The sequence below is a fragment of the Camellia sinensis genome, chromosome 6 (assembly GCF_055761805.1).
Source record: "Camellia sinensis isolate YWXY chromosome 6, ASM5576180v1, whole genome shotgun sequence".
In the NCBI taxonomy this organism is placed as follows: Eukaryota; Viridiplantae; Streptophyta; class Magnoliopsida; order Ericales; family Theaceae; genus Camellia; species Camellia sinensis.
This window is the reverse complement of record NC_138966.1, coordinates 105,859,232-105,872,548: the sequence shown is the minus strand read 5'-3', so window position 1 is coordinate 105,872,548 and position 13,317 is coordinate 105,859,232. Positions and strand designations below refer to the sequence as shown.

General features: G+C 47.3%; 1 protein-coding gene across 1 annotated transcript; it reads right to left on the bottom strand.

Annotated features, from left to right (window-relative positions):
- Window positions 1-407: 407 nt before the first annotated feature.
- LOC145793471 (uncharacterized) lies at window positions 408-803 on the bottom strand. The gene has a single exon (XM_082876302.1). The coding sequence runs from the start codon at window positions 801-803 to the stop codon at window positions 408-410; it is 396 nt and encodes a 131-aa protein (XP_082732428.1).
- Window positions 804-13,317: the final 12,514 nt, after the last annotated feature.

Sequence of the window (13,317 nt, the reverse complement as noted above, 5' to 3'; positions counted from 1 at the left end):
AACACCAACATTTCATTTTGGCCGAGCAGAATCAGCTCGGCCTTAACATTGGGCAAAACACCAATATTTCATTTAGGTTGGTCATGACGCCAACATCCCAATTGGGCAAGCGAAAAACCAGCCCGGCCCTTACGTGAATTGTTCCATACACCAATCATTTCGTTGGACAATAATACACCACTATTGGTGCGGTCCGCTTCTATACCGGTGAGAGAAGATTAGTCCGGTCCCATTCAGGTCAGCCCTTTGCCCCTAGCATCCACAGTGGCCTTGTATCCTTGCGGTGTCATTGTATAGAAAGATGCGATACAAAACAACAAGAGGGCTATTTTTCATTACAAAAAGCAGTGCTATCTTTACATCAAATGCCAAAAGGCTAAAGGTCTAGAAAGCTAAGCAATTACATTTTAAAAGTAAAAGATCTTAAGGGTGGTTGCATTCCACGGTCTGGGGACAGCTTTGCCATCTAAATCTTCCAGATGGTATGCCCATTTGCCAGCGAGACCAGTCACCTTGTATGGTCCTTCCCAATTTGCACCGAGCTTTCCTTCGCCAGGGACCACCGTGTTGCCCAGCACTTTTCGTAAGACCCCGTCCCCGATCTTGAACAGCCTGGGGTGCACAGCCTTGTTGTATTTCTTGGAGAGTTCTTGCTGATAGGCCGCTATGTGGATTAGGGCCCGCTCTCTCCTTTCCTCGGCAAGGTCTAGCTCCAATGCCACTGCTTCATTGTTCAAATCTGGCTGGAAGCTTTCGGACCGGATGGTTGGCATGCCAATTTCCAGTGGGATAACGGCTTCCATGCCATAGGCCAAGGCAAACGGAGTCTCTCCGGTCGACCGTCTTGGCGTAGTGCGGTACGCCCAAAGTACGTTAAGGAGTTCTTCAACCCACTTCCCCTTGGCCTTCTCAAGCCGCTTCTTCAGCCCGTCCAGGATGGTCTTGTTTGAGGCCTCTGCTTGACCATTTGACTGAGGATAGGCCAGGGTTGAATTATAGAATTCGATCTTCAGCTCTTCGCAAAATCCACGAAAGAGTTTCCCATCGAATTGAGTGCCATTATCTGAGATGAGGGCCTTGGGTATACCGAAGCGAGTGATAACATTTTACCAAACAAACTTCTTCACATCCTTTTCCTTTATGGTCGCCAGTGGCTCAGCCTCAACCCACTTTGTGAAGTAGTTGGTGGCGGCGATGAAGAATTTGCGATTACCTGGGGCTGCTGAGAGTGACCCCACTATATCCAATCCCCAGAGTGCAAATGGCCAAGGACTTGTAAGGGGGAGCAATTCTCTCGCTGGCTGGTGGATCTGGTGAGCAAATTTCTAGCACTTTTCACATCGGTGAACGTATTTCTGCGCGTCTGCCTGCATGCACGGCCACCAATAACCTTGGGAAATTGCTCTGTAAGCCAATGACCTACCCCCAGTATAGCTACCGCAGATGCCTTTATGGATCTTATAAAGGAAGGCTTCCACCTCAGCGGGGTGAACATACTTCAGATACGGCCCGGTAAAAGACTTCTTATACAAGGCTCCGGACGGGGAGAGCCAAAACCGCTTTGACTTGGCCTGGATCTTGTTGGCCGCCTTCTTCTCTTCTGGTAGAACTCTATCTTTCAGGAAGACGATGATGGGGTCCATCTAAGAAAGACCCAAGTCGACGCAGAGCACCTCGGTCATTTCCGGTTCCTCAATGCTTGGCCGAGGTAAAAATTCTATCATCAAGGGGTTAGGAAAAGCTGTCTGAGCAGAAGCAAGTCCGGTCAATTCATCAGCCGCGTTGTTTTCCTCGCGGTTAATTTGTTCCATCCTTATTGCGGCGAACTTCTTGATCTCTACGCATACCAGCGCCTGATACTTGGCCATTCTTTCGTCCTTTGCCTCATACTCCCCCGAGACCTGGTTGACCACCAGCTTGGAATCGCTGAATACCATCAGGGCTGACGCCTTCATTCTCAATGCCCTTCTTAGTCCGGCAAGGAGGGCTTCACACTCCGCTTCGTTGTTGAATGCTGGCAAGCCGAGCGTAATTGCCTGCTCGATAATCAGCCCATCCGGTGAAGTCAGTACGATGCCCAGCCCGGCCCCATGCTGTTGGATGCCCCATCGACGAAGAACTTCTACATCTCGCCAATAAATAGCTTCCAGCAATCAGAGGGGTTCTGGGAGATTCTCAATTCCAGGTCTCTGATCGGTTCATTCTGGTCTCTTTCCTTGTCTTGATTGAGCACGTCTTCCAAGAAGTCACCCGGCTCCTCTAGTTCGTTGCTCTTCGGCCTTCTCCCGCTTTTGAGCCAACACTCGTTTCTATTGCCAGAACCGTGGGCTGCGCTAAATCCGCACCAGCCAAATCAACCGAGCAAACTGGATGCGTTCTAGGGGCGAATTCTGCCACAAAGTCTGCAAGAGCTTGAGCCTTGATTGCGGTGCGCGGGCGGAACTTGATATCGTACTGCCCCAATTCCACGGCCCATTTCAAGATTCTTCCGGTGAAGTCTGCCTTTCCAAAAAGCACCGTAAGTGGGAACTCGGTTAACACAACTATTGTATGGGCATGAAAATAGTGCACCAGCTTTCTTCATGTCATCATCAGGACCAGCGCTAATTTTTCCAGCGGAAAATACCTCGTCTCGGCCGGGAGCAAAGTCTTACTTACATAGAAGATGGGCAAGTGCTGGATGCCTTCAGCGCGGACTACGACGGCGCTCACAGCATGTTGAGAGACTGCCAAGTAGAGATATAACTCTTCGCCCGGCCGAGGTGTGACTAAGATAAGGGCTGAGGAAAGGTATATTTTTAAGTCAGCCAATGCACGGTCACACTTGTCATCCCAAAACAACTTGGCCTTCAAAGTTTTAAAGAAGGGCCTGCAACGATCTAATGACCGGCTGATAAATCTGTTCAGTGCGGCTGCCATTTCGGTAAGATGTTGCACGTCCTACGTGGAGTTTGGGCGCTCCAGCTCCTGTATAGCCTTGATCTGTGATAGGTTGGCTTCAATCCCTTGGTTTGTGACCAAAAACCCCAGAAACTTCTTGATGCCGACTCCGAAGGCGCACTTGGAGGCATTCAAACGAAGTTTGTGGCGCTTAAGTATGGCAAACATTTCTGCTAGGTCAGTGAGGTGTTGAGACTTCTCCTTACTCTTTACTACCATATCGTCGATGTAGGCCTCCATTGTTCGGCCCAAAAGAGGAGCGAACATCTTTGTCACCATCCTCTGAAAAGTTGCCCCGGCGTTCTTCAGTCCGAACGGCATGACTTTGTAACAATACAGGCCTCTAGGAGTAGTGAACGACGTGATCTCTCAGTCCGGTTTATACATGGCTATCTGGTGGTAGCCGCAATATGCATCCAGGAAGCTAAACCTCTGATGGCCAGCGGTCAAGTCCACCAGCTGGTCAATTCGAGGGAGGGGGAAGCTATTGTAGACGCGCCCGCGAGGGACCCCGCTGCTATAGTTCGGACTCGATTTGTGTCACGGTTCTTAATCTGAACCAAAGAGTCCAAATCCGGCAAATCGTTTTGAGAAACAGATTTTTGAAAAGAAGTGCCAAACATGGACTGCTTTGCCAGATACAGAGTCGCCACTTAAATATTTTTTAAAGGGGGAATTTAAGAAACCCTGACTCGGTGCCAAAGGCCGCGCATCCGTCATCACCAAAGTTGCCTCGGCTCGGGAGCTAGGGTACGATTGGGGAAGGTCAGCTATGAGCACCCCCTCTCGCCCGATCCGAAGATCAGTCTCTACTAACCATGATATCCGTTTTTGAAAACGTTATGTGTTCTTATCCCGATTATTAGCCTAGAATTACTATGTTATGAGCACGACACAAAAGTATAGACTAGATTGTCTAATTTGGGAATGAGCATTACATATCCGTTTGTTTTTGGAAGAATGTTTTGGAATTTGCTACTCGCAAGTAGGCTAAAACGCGGATTTTAATGAGCTATTCCAACTCAGACAATCCAACCTTCACCCACAGGCATTCAAGCAGTTATATCACATAAGTAGCTAGCCTCATGGTAATCGTGCTATCATGGCAACACTCACACGCATGCAAGGATGCTAAAGCATAAATACTTACATCGTACTCCGTGCCAAAACAAAGAACTCGTTAGCAATCGATGCATGATCCAAGTCCATGTTTAAGTGTCTAATGCAACGCATACGGAATGTCACTAGAGTAGGCTCGGCTAGTCTATGAATGACATGTGAAAATGCACAAGTAGCATGTATTCAAGTTAAATTTGAAATGCTAATGCAGTTAGCATGATACGCCAAGCCCGGTGCATGCAATACTGATGAATGATTCACGTATGCATAGCATAAGGTATGCTAAATTAAACATGACCTATTACTAACCATCAAAGCAGGTAAGTAAAAAGGAGAAAGAAGTGGGGGTTGGAAGACATGCACACACTCACCCACACTTATTACAAATTCGCCCTCGCTCGGAGGGACCGAAAGAATAATACAACTCAAATAATGAATTAACTAACCTAGCTAATTAATTATTACAGACCAACTAAATTAATTAAACGAATTAATTAATTTAAGAAAACAAGAAAAAGGGCCTCGGGAAGAGAGCTCAATGCACGCATGCTCGGGTCTTGCTCGGAAGTCCACTGCCATGCGCACGCTGCCTCTGTTTTCCCTGCTCTGCTTCTCTGAAGACTGCCAAATTCTCAGAATTGCTTCCCTGGACATTGGGAGACACCACCGGCTGGAGGGAATCTTCATCGGCTGTGATTTGGTGTCGATCGGCCAAAAATGAATCCACCGGCCACATATGGATTGCCGGTCGGCACTCTGTGTAGTCGATCGACAAAAAATTCCTGCAGAATCTGTTTGACAGCAGCAGAGGATAGGGCTTTGCATGGCAATGCAATCCAAGCAGTGTATGCACCGACTATATCCCTTATCATGTTTATGACTCAAAAGGACATGGTCCTTGGTTCTCGGACCATCAATCGCGCATTTCAATGCGTGATGGCCCAAAAGACCAATTTATGCATGTTGATTTCAAATGCAATGCAAACCAACAAACAAGTGAGGAGCTCAACCTCAATCATGGATAATCAAGAGGCAAAGCATGCATGCAATGCAACCTAAGCATGTTAACTAGGTATGCAACATGGTAATGCAAATAAGCATACAAGGCATGTGACAACTATGCTAGTTACTCAAGCATGCAAGTATGCAAAGCATGCAACATGTTAGGTAATTCCAACTAAAAGAAATGCATGCCAAATGCAAAGTCACTTAGACATGCCACAACACGTGATCGGCCAAGTATGCAATCAACACACAAGGTAAGCATGTCACAACATGCAAGAATGGACTTAGACTAATTTAGGGAGCCCTCAAACTAACCTAAAACAGTGGCCAAAGTGCCCAAAGATGAAGGATTAATGGCATGTAAACATGCATGTATACAAGGACCAACACTTAGGCATAAAGAGACAATTCTTAAGCACACTTAGGAGGATGCAAACATGGACATATGGCATGCACACGAGCTTTGAAAATCAGGTTAATGATGGTGCTAAACCAAGCAAACGAGACAAACAAAGCATGCAATTGGTCAACGTGAACCTAAACATGGTTAACGTGAACCTAAACATGGTGCTCCCTCAAGAGGCCAAAAAAGGGTCCTTTTCAAGGACAACAAGGAGAGGGGGTAGCCCTCTCCTTCCTAGGACCTCAAGGCACCATCCCCACCTCTGAAATCCCTCAAGATTTCAGTGGTGAGGAGGCCCAAACTCAATGGTCCCGGAGCTCAAACAAAATGGCACAAAAAGGAGCCTTACAAGCCTCAAAAGGGGTTAAACAACCTCAAATCACAAAATACTCTAAAAAAACTATTTAGAGGGCCTAAAAACAGAACTTTTTTATGTTATGATACTAAACACAAAAACAGTTGTAAGGTATGCAAAAATACAATGCAAGAAAGGGGTAAAAAGGAGCAAGCTTCTTACCCTTGAAGATCCTCTTCAACAATGGAGCTCCAGCAGTTTCTTTAGGTTGAAACCAGCTTCAAAACCTCCAAAACAACCCTCAAGAGGCCTCAGCTCCAAGGGATTGTGTGATGGTGGGTGCTTGTGAGCAAAAGTAAGACAAAACACACACACACTAACAAGAGATGGAAATATAGAGATGGAATAGATACAAATTCCTAACCCTAATATCAAAGCTCTCTAAAAATGTTGTCTCACCCTAAATTCAAGAGAGGAGACTCTCTCTTATAGAGCTCTCTCTTGTAAAGCTTGTCAAATAAGCTGGTCAAGAGAGAGATCCCTCCATACACGTGTATGGAGGGGAGAAAAGGTGGGTGCCAGCTATCACAGCTGGCACAAAATATCTACCAAAAGTAGATGAACAGTGATCGACCATTCAAAATTGCCATTTTGGCAAAATAAATGGTCGACCGGCAACAAATAGTGCCGACCGGCAATATACATTGCCGATGGCATAAAATCACTGGCCGGTGGTCTCAAGCCATGGCCGGTGATGTGTGGGGATGCCTCACAAGGCATTCCCTGCCCCTCCAAGGCAAAACACAAGTGTTTGGTGCAAAACCAGACACAACACGGTCGAGTCGAGAGATCTTGAGGCAAGGCGCGCAACCGAGACCTCCGGGAACTCAAGACGAACACAAACAAGGGTAATCACTAAGTGTTCCAATGGTGACGTCCAAGTCTTGAGGACGGTCAAAAATGAGGTGTCTACAGTTGCCCCTCTTTGACAGAACTCGAAAGTCATAACAATGACGGGAGTGAATGTCAAAGCCCAAAGACGACCCATTTTTGACAAGGCCGAAGACTCAGACAAACATGCAAGATAATCAAGACATGCGCCCGAAGGCGGGGGCAAGATGCAAGACAATGCACAGAGCCGGACATAACTTATGATCATGCAAAGAAAGTTGTAATGAAGCACACATGCGACAGTTTTAAGCTAGCATACACCAATGCAACTACATTACAAATGCAGAGAGGATGTAAGAGAATTATGCAATTCTCGATACGTCGCACTCGGAGGATACAATACCTGTGCGATTCGTCTGGTTGCACCAGCCTCAAATGAACCGTACATACAATATCGTGCCTGAAAAGAAAGCAAACTTAACAGGTACAATATCGTTAGCAACATGCATGACAATGCAAAAATGAATGCAAAATGATATGCAATATGTACAAAACTATGTATAAATAATGCAAATGAAAGTGCAATGCAATTGAATCATGATCCAATCATGAACGGTTCGAAACCACACCTATGTCAAATAGATTGATGGAGGTAGCAAGTTCGTCTACCATAGAACGGTCAACAGAACTATGAGTAATGTAGACGGACACAAGAACAAGTATTGGGGGGGAATGACAAAGGTGGGGAAATGACCCGCTGGGGAAAGGACAATGATCCTAATGCTGGATGCAACAATTACACTACAATGTAATATATAATGAAAATGCTGGGGAAATGCAATGGATATGGCACGCGAGCCAAACCAAATTTTGCCTAGGCAAAGCATGTACGCATACAAGCCACGTCTAACATAGAACGGTCCACTGAACTATGCTTCGACACGAGAAGTATGGGCACATATCGGACCAAGCTCAACATGGAAAGGCGCAAGCCATAGGCGGAGGTGATGCAGTGAATGCATGCAAGCTACAATGCAATGAGCACTGGGATGGAAAAGATACGATGGATAAGGCACGCAGGCCAAACCAAATCTTGCCTAGGAAGGGCATGTACACGTACCAGCCGCGTCTAACATAGAACGGTCCACTGAACTATGCTTCGACACGAGAAGTATGGGCACATACCGGACCAAGCTCAATCATGGAAAGGTGCGAGCCATAGATGGAAGTGATGCAGTGAATGCATGCAAGCTATAATGCAATAAACACTATATTACAATGATGCATGACAATGCAACTATTTACGATGGTGCATGACAATGTAATTATTTACGATAATGCATGACAATGCAATTATATACGATGGTGCATGACAATGCAACTATATATTTTTTGTTTGTTTTTTGAAATGCAAATGATGTATGAAATGCATGTTGCATGGAATGCGCGACAACACGCGGCTTTTGAGATGCACGTGAACTTGAATATGCGACGACGCGAGTCGCTTGAAATGCATGTATAATGCAACTTATCAAAAGTCGTTCGGGCACGACAAACACCGAAGGACTTGCACCTTCAGAGGATTTAGGGTCTCCTAGACCGTGGCGATTCTCGATATGTCTCACTCGGAGTATACCATACCTGTCCGGTTCGTCGGGTTGCACCAGCCTTAAATGAACCGTACATACAATATCGTGCCTGCAAAGAAAACAAACTTAACAGGTACAATGTGATTAACAACATGCATATTAATGTACTTGAAAATGCGTGACAACGCAAAGCAAGTGGGAAGCATAACAATGCTGTGAAGGCACGGGTATGTAAGTGGAGCACGCGGTCTACGCAGGCAACGAAATTGATCATAAGCATGCGGTCTACGAAAGCAATGAAATTGGTTTCAAACGTGCGGTCTACGCAAGTAGAACATGCGGTCTACGCAAGTAATGAATTTGAACATAAGAAAGTGGTCCACGCAAGCAGAACATGCGGTCTACGCAAGCAAAACATGCGGTCTACGCAAGCAATGAAATTGATTACAAACATGCGGTCTACGCAAGTAACGTAATCAAATTATAAACATGCGGTCTACGCAGGCAAAACATGCGGTCTACGCAAGTAATGAAATTGATTACAAACATGCGGTCTACGCAAGCAAAACATACGGTCTACGCAAGCAATGAAATTGATTACAAACAGGCGGTCTACGCAAGCAACGTAATTAATTATAAACATGCGGTCTACGCAGGCAAAACATGCGGTCTACGCAGGCAAAACATGCGGTCTACGCAAGTAATGAAATTGATTACAAACATGCGGTCTACGCAAGTAACGTAATTAATTACAAACATGCGGTCTACGCCAGTAATGAAATTGATTACAAACATGCGGTCTACGCAAGTAACGTAATTAATTACAAACATGCGGTCTACGCAAGCAAAACATGCGGTCTACGCAAGTAATGAATATTGAATGCATGCAAAATGTAATGAGATGCGCAAAATAGCGCGATGCGTTTAGACAACGCAAGTGCACAAGACAGTGCGATTGATATGTGATGCGTATGGGGTAACTTTTGAGTTTTGTAAAAGCCAAAAGGATACGGAAAGGATACACCTTGCACGAATTCAAGTCCCACGCACAGAAGACACGATCCGAGGTCAAAACGGAGGCCGGTTGAGCGTCGGAAATGCACTGTTTTACACTGTTTTGAGCACTAAAGGCCCTGGACCCCACACATAACTCAAACAAGGGTGTAGGAGGCTCCAAAACCTCTGTAGGAGACCACCGGATGTCCACCGGCCATCAAAATGAATCACCAACCGTTCATCGGCCATCATACAATTTCCATCGGCACAATATTTTGCTGACCGGCAAAGAGTGTGGTCGACCGGCAAAAAGTCCCTGTATCGGGGCAGTTTAGTCATTTCGCTACGGGTCTTTTAAAATAGGGCTTCTAGGCCTATTTTCTTCACTTCCCCTTGCTCGAAATCTCCTCCTCTCTCTCTCTAAGATATTTTCCGAGCCTTATTTCCTCGTTTTCCTTGGTTTTTGGCTCCGTTTCGTCGTTCGATTCGCATTTACCCTTGCGTTTTGAACGTTTTAGACCGATTAAAATTTCATTTCGGTGTTATTTTCTCGATTTCCGCCACTCGGGGCTTGTTTCCCTCTAGTTTTTCTCGATATCTGTGCCTTTTCCGCACCTTGGCTTTTCCGGCCTTTTCCGGCCCTCCTCGGAGTTGACTTTTTGTTGACTCTTCACATTCTCGCCCGGTTTTTTCGTCTTCCGGTCATATTCACATTCTCTTCGAGATGGCGGACGATCTTCCACAGGGCGGGACCCCTCCAGAGCTCGAGATGGACCTCGAGGCCGACCCCTTGCCACTTCATATCCGGCCGTTCGATCCGAAGACCTACAGGCCTGCGGTTTATGTGATGCTCCCCAATGGACTACGCCAGTTTCGGAGCTTCGAGAGGGGCGTGGCACCCGAGCTTCTCCTGCGTGAGCCCACCTCTCATCTGTCCTTTGGCGCTTCCGAGGTAACATTCTTTCTTCCATTTTATTATTTTCTGCAATGTAGAACATAACTGCCATTAGTTGATTCTGTTCTCTAACTGCTTAGCCCAGATGCACCGATCTCTGTACACTGTAGTTGATTGCAAACAAACTTACAACCGATATCTGTTTGAAACTTACACGTGCACACACACTGCACTGACCCTGAATCACCCAAACACACGGCGCACACTGTATTTCACTGTATACACACTGGTACCCGGTATCTGCTTGAGTCTGAAAACATGCACATATGCTGTATTTGCCCTGAACCACTCAAGCACACGGCGCACATTGTATTTTACTGCATACTCACTAGTACCCGGTATCTGCTTGAGTCTGAAAACATGCACACATGCTATATTTGCCCTGAACCACTCAAACACGCTGATACATCACACGTTGTAGTTCACTGTAAGTACACCGGCACCCGATGTCTATTCGAATTTGAAAACATGCACGCATGTTGTATACCTGTATGCTTCTTAAAACTGCGTTTTGAATATTGCTTCGCAATTGTTGTTTTTGATTACAGGGAGATTCCCATACCATCCGCGAGTATGGGAATATCGTTGCTCGGGATTGGTACTTAGAGTTGCCAGACGCGATTCGTCATATCGTCGACGAGGCCGGTTTCGGCAACTTCTGCAGGGGGCTCTCCCGGCTTACAACCTGCAAGCCCTTGCTTGCCGCTTTAGTGGAGAGGTGGTGGAATCCACCAACTCCTTCCACTTCTCCGCTGCGGGGGACATGACGATGACCCCTTATGATTTCTCGATGCTCACCGGCATCGGGGTAGGGGGTGATCCGATCCCCTTCGACACCGATATGGGTGAGTGGGACGCCACCCAGCTGTACTTGCTCGGCACTCAGCCTCCCCTCGCTCGAGCAGGGTTTGTCAGGTACTCTTGGTTCGAGAGCCATTTCCGGATTCAGCTAGCCTTGGCGGAGGAGGCGCAGATGACCCCAGAAGAGGTGGATCAGTATGCGCGGGGCTTCATCATGTTCCTCTTTGGGACGACTCTTTTCGCCGACCGGGCGAACACCGTGCCTCTATGTCTGTTGAGCGCACTGGTAGATGTCAGGTGGATCCGCTGCTATGACTGGGGTGGCGCAGGCGTGGCCACATTGTACGGTTACATGAGCTCTTCTTCCCGTCTCAGCGGACAGCTTCTCGGCGGCTACTGGCGAGCTTGGGAGGTACATCTTCTTCCCCTTTTACATTCCGCTCCATGTTTTCTGTATTCTGTACACTGCACACACCACGGTCTGCCTCTCACTGACTATATACTGCACACGCGGCACACATATACTCTGCTTTACTTTGACTGTATACTGCACACACTGTATACTCTGTACAATACACTGCACAACACATGGCTCTACATTTCTGCTTTATTCTGTATTTTGCTTTATCTGATAGTCATACTTATATCTGTTCTGCAGTTGTGGGTGTATGCCTACTTTCCCAGGCTTACCCCAATACCTGATGTGGAGACCCCACTCGGCGTCCCTTTTTCTCATCGCTTTGATGTATGATGCGTGCGGAGACCACGGGAGTCTTTTATTTTCTTCCGCCGCTACTTTGACACCATCACCGCCGCGGAGGTATGTTCAACTTTAGAATTTGCTTAGGCTTTGCTTTGCACTGTATGTTTTCAATAACAGTAGATAACAAACTGCATTTCATTTTCAGATCACCTGGTAGCCTTGGGCTCCGTTGCTAGCCGTGGTGAGGGATCACTACGAGGGCGCAGAGGAGACTGCCCGTTGTCGGATTCTGTTGGAGGGCCCGGTCTGTCGGGCTTGGTACCTGGGCGAGCGTTTCTTGCGTCAGACCCTGGGTTTACCGGAGCAGATAGTCCCGGGTCCACCTTCTACACATATGAGGCATACAGAGGGGTTCTCCCTTGAGCAGATGAGGGACTACACCGTCGGCTGGGGTGCAGAGCATCACAGAGGCGAGGGCGACTACACAGAGTACGTCCGGACCTACATTATGCGACCCTTGAGCGGTGGTCGCCGAGCTGGAGAGAGAGAGGCCAGCGGCGCCAGCAGCTGGAGCGGAAGCGGGAGCGGAAGCGAGGACGTCGAGGATAGCTCGTGTCCGTGGCAGGAGTGGAGTTCAGAGAGGGCGGGGGACCAGCTGGCCTGCTTTGCCCACTTTACTAACATACAGAGGGCAGGATGGGGCGACCTACGAGATCCCCTTTGCTCCTCCCCCGGCTGATCATGAGTTAGCCGGTATCCCCGACTTGCCTCCAGTATGTATTACTTCATTTTGCATCTTGTATTGGCATTTCATTTCAGTTTATTTGATATTTTGCGGAATATTGATATATCTTGTACTCTTGCAGGCGTCCTCCGAGTACACCCGGCAGTCCGTGGAGTTGAATACCTCTATGATGGGGATGCTACAGCGGACCTTCGACCTCCTAGCCCTCTATAGTATTCCGGTATGTCCTTCTGACAACGGTCTCCAACCATTCATAAGCTGATTCACATAATCTGATGCACGACACAACACCTGACACACTGATCTCACAGCATCTGATACACTGCATACACTGCATTTATACACTGCACTCTGTACTGATAAACTGCTCACAGCATTCACACACTGTACACATACACCGCATTCTGCACTGATAAACTGCTCACGGCATTCACACACTGTACTCATACATTGCATTCTGCACTGATACACTGCTCACAGTATTCTGATGTATTTGCCTTTTGTGCTTTTTAGCCTCCCTTTCAGATTCCTCCGGTGGGTGGTGCTCCAGCTGGGCCCTCTATTCCTGCTCGAGGAGGGCGTGGAGACACTGTACGTCCCCGTACCAGGGGAGGACGTGTCATGTCGGGAGTAGCTCTCGGGCGCCGACCCCCGATGATGACGATGATGATGATGACGAGTCCGAGGCAAAGGCAGAGGCCGGGTCATCTGATGAGGTTGGAGACGACTCAGACTCAGGCTCAGATGACGATGCTGATGACGATGCCCCTAGACCTTCGTCCAGGAAGAGGGTGAGGACAGATCCCCGAGCCCGAGACTACTGATGATGATCCAGATTGCTGCTTTTCTTCTTTTTGTACTTTTTTTTTCTTTTC